Source organism: Leucoraja erinacea, chromosome 39 (genome assembly GCF_028641065.1).
Source record: "Leucoraja erinacea ecotype New England chromosome 39, Leri_hhj_1, whole genome shotgun sequence".
In the NCBI taxonomy this organism is placed as follows: domain Eukaryota; kingdom Metazoa; phylum Chordata; class Chondrichthyes; order Rajiformes; family Rajidae; genus Leucoraja; species Leucoraja erinaceus.
Genome location: NC_073415.1, coordinates 1,393,834 through 1,409,061, shown reverse-complemented (window position 1 = coordinate 1,409,061; position 15,228 = coordinate 1,393,834). Strand labels below are relative to the sequence as shown.

At 48.8% G+C, this 15,228-nt stretch overlaps 1 protein-coding gene across 11 annotated transcripts in view; it reads right to left on the bottom strand.

Moving 5' to 3' along the window:
- The window catches only part of nfixb (nuclear factor I/Xb), a 465,085-nt gene that overhangs the window by 186,638 nt on the left and 263,219 nt on the right, over window positions 1-15,228 (bottom strand). For 7 of the 11 annotated variants that reach the window (XM_055664149.1, XM_055664144.1, XM_055664148.1 and 4 more), the window contains one exon: window positions 5,396-5,485. The exons of the other annotated variants lie outside the window; for them this stretch is intronic. In XM_055664149.1, coding sequence (XP_055520124.1) covers window positions 5,396-5,485 — 90 coding nt within the window. The remainder of the gene's footprint in view (window positions 1-5,395; window positions 5,486-15,228) is intronic. 11 annotated transcript variants of the gene reach the window in all.

The following is a 15,228-nucleotide window of genomic DNA, read 5'->3' as shown; positions in this document are numbered from 1 at the left end:
CAGGTTGGCTGAGTTCATGCAGTTTAATGCAGATTTTTAGTTTAGTTTAGTTTAGAGACTCGGCACAGAAACAGGCCCTTCGGCCCACCGAGTCCATGCCGACCTCGACCCCCCTCGAGTCCTGGCAACATGCGCATAAATTTTCTCCGCCCCCTTCCAGGTTAATGGCCGTAGATTCCCGTAGATGGGTGACCAAAACGGAACACAATGCACAATTCTCCAAGTGCAGCCTCACCAACGTCTTGTACAACTGCAACATAACGTCAGTGTGTCAAAAGCTTTCATCACCACCCTGCAGGAAGGATATCCTTAAGGGGTTGGACAGGCTAGATGCAGGAAGATTGCTCCCGATGTTGGGGAAGTCCAGGACAAGGGGTCACAGCTTAAGGATAAGGGGGAAATCCTTGAAAACCGAGATGAGAAAAACTTTTTTCATACAGAGAGTGGTGAATCTCTGGAACTCTCTGCCACAGAGGGTAGTCAAGGCCAGTTCATTGGCTATATTTAAGAGGGAGTTAGATGTGGCCCCTTGTGGCTAAGGGGATCAGAGGGTATGGAGAGAAGGCAGGTACGGGATACGGAATTAGATGATCATATTGAATGGCGGTGCAGGCTCGAAGGGCCGAATGGCCTACTCCTGCACCTAATTTCTATGTTTCCATGTTTCTATATGGGCCAAACTCTGGCAAGTGGGGCTAACTTAGATGGGGCATCTTGGTCAGCGTGGATAAGTTGAGCAGAAGGGCCTGTTTCTGTGATGTATGTCTCTTGGTGTTATCAAGGGGAGGTCTTGCCTGATGAACCTGTTGGAATTCTTTGAGGAAGTAAATAGTAGGATAGACAGAGGAGAGTCAGTGGATGTGGTTGGCATGGATTTTCAGAAGGCCTTTGATGAGTGCTGCACTTGAGGCTACTAAAGAAGATGAGAACCTATGATATCAGAGGATAGCAGGTGGCAGAAGGCAAAGTGTAGCATTAAAGGGACCTTTTTCTGATCCTAGGAATGAGTGGGTTAAACTATGATGAGCGTTTGACGGCACTGGGCCTGTACTCACTGGAAACAGTTTAGAAGAATGAGGGGGGACCTCATTGAAACATACTGAATAGTGAAAGGCCTGGATAGAGTGGATGTGGAGAGGATGTTTCCACTAGTGGGATAGTCTAGGTAGGCCACAGCCTCAGAATAAAAGGACGTACCATCAGAAAGAAGATGAGGAGACATTTCTTTAGTCAGAGGGTGGTGAATCTGTGGAATTCTTTGCCACAGAAAGCTGTGGAGGCCAAGTCAATGGATATTTTTAAGGCAGCGATAGATAGATTCTTGATCAGTACGGGTGTCAGGGATTATGGGGAGAAGGCAGGGAGAGATAGATCAGCGTGATTGAATGGTGGAGTAGACTTGATGGGCCGAATGGTCTCATTCTGCTCCCAGAACTTATGAGTCTCTATCTGCTGTGTCACACTGTCGGGGAACCATGTACTTGTCCTCCCGAATCCCTCTGCCCCCAACATTCTTCACAACCCGATCCTCAGCAGCTTGTCAGCACCAGAGGAAGACACACTCACCACGGCCCCCATCCTCAGAGTCACGGAGTGATACAGCGTGGAAACAGGCCCTTCGGCCCAACTTTCCCACACCGCCCAACATGTCCCAGCTACATTAGTCCCACCTGCCCACGTTTGGTCCATATCCCTCCAAACCTGTCCTATAGAAACATAGAAACATAGAAACATAGGAAATAGGTGCAGGAGTAGGCCATTCGGCCGTTCGAGCCTGCACCGCCATTCAATATGATCATGGCTGATCATCCAACTCAATATCCTGTCTTCTCTCCATACCCCCTGATCCCTTTAGCTACAAGGGCCACATCTAACTCCCTCTTAAATATACCCAATAATTCCATGTACCTGTCTAACTGTTTCTTAAACGTTGGGATAGTCCCAGCCTCAACCACCTCCTCTGGCAGCTTGTTCCACACACCCACCACCCTTTGTGAGAAAAAGTTACCCCTCAGATTCCTATTAAATCTTTGTCCCCTTCACCTTAAACCTATGTCCTCTGGTCCTCGATTCCCCTACTCTGGGCAAGAGACTCTACCCGATCTACTCCTCTCATGATTTTATACGCCTCTATAAGATGATTCCCTCATCCTCCTGTGCTTTGAGAAATAGAGTCCTAATCTGCTCACCCTCTCCCTACACTCAGACCCTCTAGTCCTGGCAAGATCCTCGTAAATCTCCTCTGCACCCTTTCCAGCTTTATAAGATCATCCCTCATCCTCCTGCACTCTGAGGGATGGAGTCCCAGCCTACTCAACCTCTCCCTGTAGCTCCGGCCCATGGGTCAGTCCTTGAGTCAGAATCCCCTTGGAGTCGGTGAAACCCCGGGCTCGTTTCATACCCTGCTGCAACAATAGTGAGTTGGGCCCATAGACTACACTTCAATAGTGCGGCATGTTATACACAGAGCCGGCCACGAGCTCCCATTCTATGGAGAAGCACCGAGCCACGACGGCCTAGAACTCACTCTGTTGTCCACCCAGATATAATCCAGAGATAATAGATCTTATCGGCGGCCATTGAAAACGGGCCGATTTATGTTGCCAGTGCTTTCTTGAACTTGTTCAAGGGACCATATCCCTTGATCGTGGTACAAATCATTGATTCACTTCTTGCCTTTGATTACCATTGTTTGACGGTTCCCAATTTAGCTTCTAATTGCATATCCGGGTTTGGCCATGGAGAGCGGCGTGGGGGGAAAAAGCATTTGCGCCTCTCGTAAGCGGCTTGGCATTGATTGAAGGCCCTGTCACTCCTGTACTCCAGCAGAATGTCCTGCCCGGGTCACTCCAAGGTCAAATATTGAAGTTGAAACAGGGGACAGTATCTACTTTATCAATGCCCAGTTCCACTTGACTGCTTTGTTAATTATGGTATATAATTAAACGTTACGCACATAAAATATGGAGCAGAGTCTCGGAGCCAACTAGACCTTCTCTCCAGTCTTACTGGTGCTTGCAGGCTGCTCCAACTCAATGGCAGCTAATAGGAAGGAATGTGTATTTTCACATAGGAACTGCAGATGCTGGCTTAAACCAAAGATAGACACCAGCGTTTTAGAAACATAGAAACATAGAAAATAGGTGCAGGAGCAGGCCATTCGGCCCTTCGAGCCAGCACCGCCATTCAATATGATCATGGCTGATCATCCAACTCAGTATCCTGTGTTTAAGAGGGAACTGCAGATGCTGGAGAATCGAAGGTTACACAAAAAAGCTGGAGAAACTCAGCGGGTGCAGCAGCATCTATGAGCGAAGGAAATAGGCAACATTTCGGGCCGAAACCCACCTTCAGTATCCTGTACCTGCCTTCTCTCCAGACCCCCTGATCCCTTTAGCCACAAGGGCCACATCTTAAATATAGCCAATGATCTGGCCTCAACTACCTTCTGTGGCAGAGAATTCCACAGATTCACCACTCTCTTTGTGAAAAATGTTTTTCTCATCCATGTCCTAAAGGATTTCCCCCTTATCCTTAAACTTTGACCCCTTGTCCTGGACTTCCCCAACATCGGGAACAATCTCCTGCATCTAGCCTGTCCAACCCCTTAAGAATTTTGTAAGTTTCTATAAGATCCCCCCTCAATCTTCTAAATTCTAGGGAGTACAAGCCAAGTCTATCCAGTCTTTCTTCATATGAAAGTTCTGACATCCCAGGAATCAGTCTGGTGAACCTTCTCTGTACTCCCTCTATGGCAAGAATGTCTTTCCTCAGATCTGGAGACCAAAACTGTACGCAACACACCAGGTGTGGTCTCACCAAGGCCCTGTACAACTGCAGTAGAACCTCCCTGCTCCTATACTCAAATCCTTTTGCTATTAAATCCTTTTGTTTTTGTGTCTATCTGCAGCTCATAGGAGTCATTTTCATTTGCCCATGCCTGGACTATCGCACCATCCAACAATGGAATTCTTTGCCGCAGAAGGCCATGGAGGCCAAGTCTGCGGATATATTTAAGGCAGAGATAGATAGATCCTTGTTTAAGAGAGAACTGCAGATGCTGGAAAAATCGAAGGTAGACAAAAATGCTGGAGAAACTCAAAGGGTGAGGCAGCATCTATGGAGCGAAGGAATAGGTGACGTTTCGGGTCGAGACCCTTCTTCACAGCGCTGTGTTCAGTTCTGGGCACCAACTTGTAGGAAAGATGTCGTCAAGCTGGAAAAGGGTGCGGAGAAGATTTACGAGGATGTTGCCAAGACTCAAGGGCTTGAGCTGTAGGGAGAGGTTGAGTAGGCTGAGACCCGAAATGTCACCTATTCCTTCACTCCATAGATGCTGCCTCACCCGCTGAGTTTCTCCAGCATTTTTGTCGACCTTAGATAGATCCTTGATTAGTACGGGCATCCGGGGTTACGGGGAGGAGGCAGGGGAATGGGGTTAGGAGGGAGAGATAGATCAGCCATGATTGAATGGCGGAGTAGACTTGATGGGCCGAATGGCCTAATTCTGCTCCTACCACGTAATGAACATGAACTTATGAATGAAAGGACTCTTCACTGCGACCATAGCATTGGCTGTACAGTGTTACAGTTGCGTATGTGATGTGCTAACGTCTGCAAAGGTTGGTCAGGGGCCGTGTATCCATAGAACATTGAAGATAGAACAGAGGACAGTACAGCATAGAAACAGGCCCTTCGGCCCACAGTGTCTGTGCCGAACATGATAATACACAATAGACAATAGGTGCAGGAGTAGGCCATTCGGCCCTTCAAGCCATTCAATGTGATCATGGCTGATCATCCCCAATCAGTACCCCGTTCCTGCCTTCTCCCCATATCCCCAGACTCCGCTATCTTTAAGAGCCCTATCTAGCTCTCTCTTGAAAATATCCAGAGAACCGGCCTCCGCCGCCCTCTGAGGCAGAGAATTCCACACTCACAACTCTCTGGGTGAAAAAGTGTTTCCTCATCCCCGTTCTAAAAGGCTTACCCCTTATTCTTAAACTGTGGCCCACTCCTTAAACACCACTGATAGACAGAAAGTGCTGGAGTAACTCTGCGGGTCAGGCAGCATCTCTGGAGAGAAGGAATGGGTGACGCAGGGGTAGAGTAGGTCGGGTTCGATCCTGTCTACGGGCGCTGTCTGTGCGGAGTTTGCACGTTCTCCCCGTGACCGCGTGGGTTTCCTCCGAGATCTTCGGTTTCCCCCCACACTCCAAAGACGTGCAGGTTTGTAGATTAATTGGCTTGGTGTATGTGTAGATTGTCCCGAGTGTGTGTAGGGTAGTGTTAGTGTGTGCGGGGATCGCTGGTCGGTGCGGACCTGGGCCTGTTTCCGCGCTGTATCTCTAAACTAAACTAAAGTAGCCCGTGGATGGGAGTTCCTTCACCCTACCTGAACGATCCTCTCCTCCAGCACCATGGTTGAAGGGTGAGCCGTCTACAAGATGGACTGCACCACTCGCCGAGAAAACGCAGGCACCACCTAACAAACAGAGATGGGAGAAGAGGGAGTGACCATGGTGCGACTGGTCCTTGATGATGCTGCTGGCCTTGCCGAGGCAGCGTGAGGTGTAGATGGAATCAATGGAAGGGAGGTTAGTTTGTGTGTGTGATGGTCTGGGCTGCGTCCACAATTCTCTGCAATTTCTTGCAGTCTTGGACGGAGCTGTTCCCAAACCGAGCTGTGATGCACCCGGATAAAATGCTTTCTCCAGCGCATCTGTAGAAGTTGGTGAGAGTTGTTGGGGACATGCTGAACTTCCGAAGCCTTCTAAAGAAGTAGGGTACAGACTCAAAATGCCGGAGTAACTCAGCGGGACAGGCAGCATCTCTGGAGAGAAGGAATGGGTGACGTTTTGGGTGAAGAACTTACTTTCATCTTGAGTCTGAATAAGACGAGTCTGAAGAAGGGTTTCGACCCGAAATGTCACCAGTACCTTTTCTCCAGAGATGCTGCCTGACCCACTGAGTTACTCCAGCATTTTGTGTCTATAGCCATTTACACTAGTTCGATGTAATCCCACTTTTTCATCCACCCCTTACACACTAAGAGCCGATTATCCTGCAAACCCACACATCAAGGAGATAGACAATAGACAATAGACAATAGGTGCAGGAGTAGGCCATTCGGCCCTTTGAGCCAGCACCGCCATTCTATGTGGTCATGGCTGATCATCCCCAATCAGTACCCCGTTCCTGCCTTCTCCCCATATCCCCTGACTCCGCTATCTTTAGGAGCCCTATCTAGCTCTCTCTTGAAAGCATCCAGAGAACCGGCCTCCACCGCCCTCTGAGGCAGAGAATTCCACAGACTCACCACTCTCTGTGAGAAAAGGTGTTTCCTCGGCTCCACTCTAAATGGCTTACCCCTTATTCTTAAACTGTGTGGCATCTGGTTCTGGATTCCCCCAACATGTTTCCTGCCTCTGGCGTGTCCAAGCCCTTAACAATCTTATATGTCTCAATGAGATCCCCTCTCATCCTTCTAAATGTGGGATGTGGGAGGAAACCGGAGCACCCGGAGGAAACCGACGTGGTCACAGTGAGAACGTGCAAACTCCACCCAGACAGCACCCAAAGTCAGCATGTAGTGCTGTGAGGCAGCAGTTCTACCCGCTGCGCTACTGTGCGTACCCAATCACCAATAGGACAGCAGAACAGCAGCTGATGTTTCTGGTCAAGGGGCTTCAGGTAACCAGCTTGGGATGTCCTCATCTCAATTACACCCTGTGGCTGGAGGTCCATGTTCTAAAGATGTTTCTCTGAATCCCTTCCTAATTAGTATGTCGGAGGGGGCTGCAGATGCTGGGTTACATTGAAGATAGACACAAAATGCTGAAGTAATTCAGCGGGACAGGCAGCATCTCTGGAGAGAAGGAATGGGTAATGTCACGAGTCGAAATCCTTTCTTCCGACCTAATACTCGAGTCCGAAACCTGTTGGACAGCTCTGATACCTATTGATTATTGATTACCAACTATTGATTTCTCTAATTTCAAGCAGTCTTTGCATTCTCTCTCTCTCTCTCTCTGCCCCTCTCCCACCCTAGTCGCCCTGCCAGTTCCACTGTTTGCACCCCTTTCTGATCACCTCTTCCACAGCCAACAATGGACCATTGTGGGCTCCACCTTTCCTTGGCCATCGATGACGGCTCTGATTTGTTCTGAGCTTTTTCCTGCCTCCAGTTTCCTGCTCCCCTGACTCCCAGCCTGCAGAAGGGTCTCGACCCGAAAAGTCACCCACCCCTTCTCTCCAGAGATGCTGCCTGTCCCGCTGAGTTACTCCAGCATTCTGTGTCAACCCCTTAACCATATAACCATATAACAATTACAGCACGGAAACAGGCCATCTCGGCCCTACAAGTCCATGCCGAACAAATTTTTTTTTCCCCTTAGTCCCACCTGCCTGCACTCATACCATAACCCTCCATTCCCTTCTCATCCATATGCCTATCCAATTTATTTTTAAATGATACCAATGAACCTACCTCCACCACTTCCACTGGGAGCTCATTCCACACCGCCACCACTCTCTGCGTAAAGAAGTTCCCCCTCATATTACCCCTAAGCTTCTGTCCCTTAATTCTGAAGTCATGTCCTCTTGTTTGAATCTTCCCTATTCTCAAAGGGAAAAGCTTGTCCACATCAACTCTGTCTATCCCTCTCATCATTTTAAAGACCTCTATCAGGTCCCCCCTTAACCTTCTGCGCTCCAGAGAATAAAGACCTAGCTTATTCAACCTATCTCTGTAACTTAGTTGTTGAAAGCCCACCTTGTTAACTGCAATGTCTTGCTGTTTGTGGGATCTTGCTGTGTGTCGAATGGGCTGCTGCCGTCGGCTAGGTTGGAAGTGTTGACATCCCTGCCCGCCCCACTTCACCCCAAGAATGGGATGGGAAAGGTACTATAGAAATGCAAGTCTATTCACGGGTGACTGGTGTGTGACTGGGGCTAATGACTTGGCCTGTAATAAAACCAACGATGATCAAACTCTGGGCCTCAATAATGATTAAAAAAAAGTTTCTTGAAGGGAAGCATCAGATTTAATCTGCGCAGGTATGGATCTAGTTATAATTAAAGCAACAAATCACCCCGATGCAGCCTGGCTAACAAGGCCCAACTGATCTCAGCGAATACCCCACTGACATCTCTCTAACAACATATCATCACAGTTGGGGCATCGGATACATAGAACCATAGAAACATAGAAACATAGAAAATAGGTGCAGGAGGAGGCCATTCGGCCCTTCGAGCCAACACCGCCAATCATTGTGATCATGGCTGATCATCCCCTATCGATAACTCGTGCCAATATGATACAAAACAAAGATCTTCCTTTATCCCAGGAGGGAAATTGGTCTGCCACCAGCCATAAAACAGAAACATAGAAAATATTTGCAGGAGGAGGCCATTCGGCCCTTCAAGCCAGCACCGCCATTCACTGTGATCATGACTGATCATCCAAAATCGGTTCCCCGTTCCGGCTTTTTCCCCAACTCCATTGATTCCTTTAGCCCGAAAGAACTAAATCTAACTCTCTCTTGAAAACATCCAGTGAATCGGCCTCCACTGCCTTCTGTGGCAGAGAATTCCACAGATTCACAACTCTCCGGGTGAAAAGGTTTTTCCTCATCTCGGTCCTAAATGGCCGACCCCTTAATCTTAACAACAAGATACATGAAACATGTAATTAAAAGTGTCGAGTGGACAGTCCAGGATTGGGGATGTGTAAAGATTGGGGATGGGCGGCGGGAGTCAGTCTCAGTCTCAGTCTACCCCACGACAGAGGGGGGAGGTTGTACACTTTGATAGCCACAGGGAAGAAGGATCTCCTGTGGCGTTCTGTGCTGCATCTTGGGTGGAACCAGTCTGTTGCTGAAGGTGCTCCTCAGGTTGACCAGTGTGTCATGGAGGGGGTGGGCTGTATTGTCCAGGATGCTCCGCAGTTTGAGGAGCATCCTCCCCTCCAAGACCAACCTCCCGTGAACCCAACACCAACTCCAACTCCAGCTCCAACTCCAACTCCGCCCCCAGGGCAGAGCCGGCCTTCCTGATGAGTTTGTTGATCCTATTGGTGTCCGCGGCCTTTGCCCTGCTGCCCCAGCACACGGCAGCGAACAAGATGGCACTGGCTACCACCGATTGGTAAAACATCTGCAGCATCACACTGCCTGCCGAGATATGGAAGAGGAGGTGACCTCCTGGCCATCAGCAGAAACCACTGTTCCACCAACATCGCAGACTTAACTCCATAGAGGATTTTTTGCGGACATCCCCTAAGCAAACGTGGTCTCCTGTACAGGTGGAGGGCCAAATTCCACCCAAAGAGGCCATTCAGCCCATCATGTCTTAATACTATTTCATTAAATCACACCTTAACCCTATGAGTCGTAGAGTTGCATAGAATTGTGGACGCAGCCCAGACCATCGCACAAACCAACCTCTCTTCCATTGACTCCATCTCTACACCTCACGCTGCCTCGGCAAGGCCAGCAGCATCATCAAGGACTAGTCTCACCCCGGCCACTCCCTCTTCTCCCCTCTCCCCTCGGGCAAGAGGTACAGAAGTGTGAAAATGAACGCACACCTCCAGATTCAGGGACAGTTTCTTCCCAGCTGGTATCAGGCAACTGAACCATCCTATCAACAACCAGAGAGCAGTCCTGAACTACTATCTACCTCATTGGTGACCATTGGACTATTTTTGATTGGACTTTACAGGCTTTACCTTGCACTAAATGCTATTCACGTTATTCCTTTCATCATGAGTCTGTACACTGTGGATGGCTGGATTGTAATCGTGAGTTATACATAGAAACATGCCCTCTGTCCACCAAGTCCATGGCAACCAGCGATGGCTCATATACTTGTTCCATCCTACACGCTAGGGACAATTTACACAAGCCAATTGACCTACAAACCCTCACGTCTTTGGAGTGTGGGCGGAAACCGGAGCACCCGGAGAAAGCCCACGTATGTTACACGGTGAACGTACAAACTCCGTATAGACAGCACCCGTAGTCAGGGTGGACCATCCTGTGATATGCGTGGGTTTTCTCCAGGTGCTCTGGCTTCCTGCCACACTCCAAAGACATATGGGTTTACAGGTTGTGTCGGCTTGGTATAAATGTACATTGTCCCTAGTGTGTGTAGGATAGTGTTAGTGTGCGGGGTTTGCTGGTCAGCGCGGATTCAGTGGGTCGAAGGGCCTGTTTCCGCGCTGTATCTCTAAACTACACAAATCTACTGACCCCACAGCTCTCTAGACTACACTTCGACTCACCCTGCTTCCTGCATAGACTATCCCCGACTCCCAATTCCTCCGTCTACGCCGCTTCTGCGCCCAAGATGAGAAAAAACAAGCCTGGGTGAAAGGCATCTAAGTGACTCTACCGCTGCGCCACCGTGTTGCTGGAGTAACTCAGCAGGACGGGCAGCATCTCTGGAGAGAAGGAATGGGTGACGTTTCGGATTGAGACCCTTCCTCAGACTGTGTTAGTGTGCGGGAATCCCTGGTCGTCACGGACTCGGTGGGCCGAAGGGCCTGTTTCCTGTACCTCTAGAACTAAAACGGACACCGGGGCTCGCTGGTGGAGTGAGGCATGAGGCACCCTGGCACCCGACATCCTTCACTAGCTGCTCAATGTGCTCCTACAAGGAACATTCTCATTAATTCAGAAGATATTTCCAGCAACACTCCAGAGACAACAGCACAATGTCTTCAAAGAGCAAACAAGATAATTGGCTGTGAAAAGCTCTGGGAAGTCGTGTGGTTGTGAGGGGTACTGTACAAATCCATTATTTGTGTATAAACAAATGAGACATACATTGTTACAGTGAGCATTCTGGTTCCTTCCTTAAACCTGCTTTAATTACTAGTCTCTGCCAAGTCTATACTTTTGTCTCCACACTATAAAGTCCTTTTGATGTCTATATATCTGCTTGTACTTAGATTTTTCTAGGGGAATCTGCTAAGCGCAGCTCACACAATGGAGAGCGATAACTTCAATGGAACAGAATTTCAGAAGATGGTGTTGATCAAACAATTGTCCCTAAATTTCATACTTCCGGTGGGCGACAAGGAACAAATATTCTTGACATCTGCCTCAGAACTTGGCTTAGTCATCGGGGACAATTCCTGCATTTGCTCAACATCTAGCAACAATGCAGAGAACTTTGAAACGACTCCGCAAGCCAGCCAGTGTCCGTGGAGATGCTCTGAAGCTGTTTCAAGATAAGGTAGACACGAAATGCTGGAGTAAGGCGGCATCTCTGGAGAGAAGGGGACGGGTGGCGTTTTGGGTCGAGACCCTTCTCCAGACAGAGAGTCGGGGGAGGGGGAGACACTGAGATAAGGAAGGGTGAGGTGTGAAAACGAGATATCGAAGGGGATGGGGATCAAGGAAAATATACAATGGATGATTGTTAGCCCGGAGAAGGGGACAATGAAACAAACAGAGGTGAAGTTTAATCCGGGGGACGGTCAGACTGGTCGGAGAACTAGGAAGGGGGAGGGATGGGGAGAGAGGGAAAGCAAGGGGTACTTGCAGTCAGAGAAGTCAATTTACAAGAATTCTCTGCTACAGAAGGCAATGGAGGCCAATTCACTGGATGTTTTCAAGAGAGAGTTAGATTCAGCTCTTGATTTAGATTTAGGGCTAATGGAATCAAGGGGTATCGGGGGGAAAAAGCAGGAACGGGGTACTGATTTTGCATGATCAGCCATGATCATATTGAATGGCGGAGCTGGCACGAAGGGCCAAATGGCCTACTCCTGCACCTATTTTCTCTGTTTCTATGTTTCTATAACGAATCTTCCTTAAAACATGGTGGAGGGCATTGGAAAGCTACTCTGTGGAGTGTGAGAGGAAACCGGGGCAGCCGGAGAAAAAACACGCAGTCACAGGTAGTCTGGAGACTGGCGCTCTATGCAGCAACTTCCACCTTATGTAACAAGAGGATTTCAGTATAGGAGTAAAAATATTCTTCTGCAGTTGTATAGGGCTCTGGTGAAACCACACCTAGAGTATTGTGTACAGTTTTGGTCTAATTTGAGGAAGGACATCCTTGTGATTGAGGCAGTGCAGCGTAGGTTCACGAGATTGATCCCTGGGATGGCGGGACTGTCATACGAGGAAAGATTGAAAAGACTAGGCTTGTATTAGAAGGATGAAGGGGTTTCTTATAGAAACATATACTATTATAAAAGGACTGGACAAGCTAGAAGCAAGAAAAATGTTCCCAATGTTGGGCGAGTCCAGAACCAGGGGCCACAGTCTTAGAATAAAGGGGAGGTCATTTAAGACTGAGGTGAGATAAACTTTTTCACCCAGAGAGTTGAGAATTTGTGGAATTCCCTGCCACAGAGGGCAGTGGAGGCCAAGTCACTGGATGGATTTAAGAGAGAGTTAGATAGAGCTCCAGGGGCTAGTGGAATCAAGGGATATGGGGAGAAGGCAGGCTTGGGTTATTGATAGGGGACGATCAGCCATGATCACAATGAATGGCAGTGCTGGCTCGAAGGGCCGAATGGCCTCTTCCTATTGTCTATGTTTCTATGTATAGTATAATCTGCTTGGATAGCATGAGAAACAAAGTTAATCACTGTACCTCGGTAGTTGTGACAATAACACAGCTGTTATCAGGCAACTGAACCATCCCACCAACAACTAGAGAGCTCTCCTGAGCAACCATCTACCTCAATGAAGAGCCCCAGGCTATCTTTAATTATACTTTACCAGATTTTACCTTGCGTGGAGTCATAGTCATGGAGTGATGCAGCGTGGAAACAGGCCCTTGGGCCCAACTTGCCCACACTGGCCAACATGTCCCAGCTACACTAGTCCCACCTGCCTGCATTTGGTCCATATCCTGTCCTATCCATGTACCTGTCTTGAATGGCGGAGTAGACTTGATGGGCCGAATGGCCTAATTCTGCCCCTGGAACGTATGAATATGCTCCTTTGGCACGGTAAGGTTCCCGTCAGCTGGCCGCATCATATTAATAGCCAAATCACTTATTCGATCAAGTCTCAGAGTCACACTGTATGAAAACAGGCCCTTCAGCCCAACCTGTCCATGCCGGCCATTAAACCCCATCTGAGTGGGCCCCATTTGCCCGCATTAGGCCAAATTCACTCTAATAATTTTTAATCCGTGTCCTGCCCAATGTGTTTTAAATGTTATTATAGTACCTGCCCACAGCTTGACAATACAGAGAGTTTTGGACACCACCCTGCCCACCACACGAAACAGCAACCCCCACCCCCCCCCCCCCCCCCCCCCCCCAGCGACTCCGTCTTCACCTCACTACTTCCTCCGCAAAGCAGCCAACATGATCAAAGACGGGACAGACACTAAATGCTGGAGTAACTCAGCGGGACAGGCAGCATCTCTGGACAATAGACAATAGACAATAGACAATAGGTGCAGGAGTAGGCCATTTGGCCCTTTGACTGCCATTCAATGTGATCATGGCTGATCATCCCCAATCAGTACCCCCTTCCTGCCTTCTCCCCATATCCCCTGACTCCGCTATCTATAAGAGCCCTATCTAGCTCTTTTGAAAATATCCAGAGAACCGGCCTCCACCGCCCTCTGAGGCAGAGAATTCCACACTCACCACTCTCTGTGAGAAAAAGTGTTTCCTCATCTCCGTTCTAAATGGCTTACCCCTTATTCTTAAACTGTGTGTGGCCCCTGGTTCTGGACTCCCCCAACATCGGGAACATGTTTCCTGCCTCTAGCGTGTCCAAATCCTTAACAATCTTATATGGTTCAATAAGATTACCCTCTCATCCTTCTAAACTCCAGAGTGCATGAGCCCAGCCGCTCCATTCTCTCAGCATACGACAGTCCCGCCATCCTTCGAAAGATAGGTGAGACAAGGAATAGGTGACGTTTCGGAAGCTGGAAATGGTGCAGGGAAGATTTACGAGGATGTTGCCAGGACTAGAGGGCCTGAGTTGTTGGGAGAGGTTGGGGCAGGCTGGGACTCTATTCCTTGGAGCGCAGGAGGATGAGGGGTGATCTTATAGAGGTGTACAAAGTAATGAGAGGAATAGATTGGATCTCTTGCCCAGAGCTGAAGAAGGGTCACCCATTCCTTCTCCCCAGAGTTGCTGCCTCCTCTGGCACCTCTTCCATGAACCACTACCCTCTGAGTGAAACAGTCGCCCCTGGGGTTCCTACTAAATAATTCCACCCTCTCTTTAAACCTCGGCCCCCGTTCTGCCTCCCACACAGACCCCTCTCTCCCCCACCATCACACGCCCCTCCAATCACCACCGATAAATCCCCAAGAGTTGGCAACCCCTCTCTCAATGAGATTTTCTCCCTGTTGAACAACATTTAATTGCGAGTCGGGTATAGTGTAATCAAAAGATCTACGACAGGAAATAGTTTCACCGCTCTGCAGACACATTACTTGGACCAAGGTGGAGTTAATATCGCTTCATGCATCTACAATTGCCGGCAGGTTTGGAGACTTTACAAAAGTCCAATTGTAAATATTTATCCTGGCTCAGGCTCGAAGGACAATTAACATATTAGCATTGGTGGCAAGGCTGGAAAGCCTCGACGTTGTTTAGTTTCATTGAGCTGAGTTTAGTTCAGTTTAGTTTCGAGATGCAGCACGGAAACAGGCCCTTCGGCCCACGGACCTCATGCCGACCAGCGATCCCCGCACACTAACACTATCCTACGCAATTGTCAATTTTCACAGAGTCCAATTAATCGATCAACCTGTACGTCTTTGGAGTGTGGGAGGAAACTGGAGCACCCCTGAACAAACACACACGGTCACCAGAGGGAGGGGGAACATGCAAACTCCGCACAGACAGCACCTGCAGACAGGGTCGAACTGTCATATGCTGTCATATGCTGAGAGAATGTTCCTAATTTGAGGAAGGACATTCTTGCTATTGAGGGAGTGCAGCGTAGGTTTACAAGGTTAATTCCCGGGAAGGCGGGACTGTCATATGCTGAGGGAATGGAGCTGCTGGGCTTGTACACTCTGGAGTTTAGAAGGATGAGAGGGGATCTCATTGAAACATATAAGATTGTTCAGGGCTTGGACAAGCTAGAGGCAGGAAACATGTTCCTGATGAAACTCAGCGGGTGCAGCAGCATCTACGGAGCGAAGGAAATAGGCAACGTTTCGGGCCGAAACATTGCCTATTTCCTTCGCTCCATAGATGCTGCTGCACCCGCTGAGTTTCTCCAGCT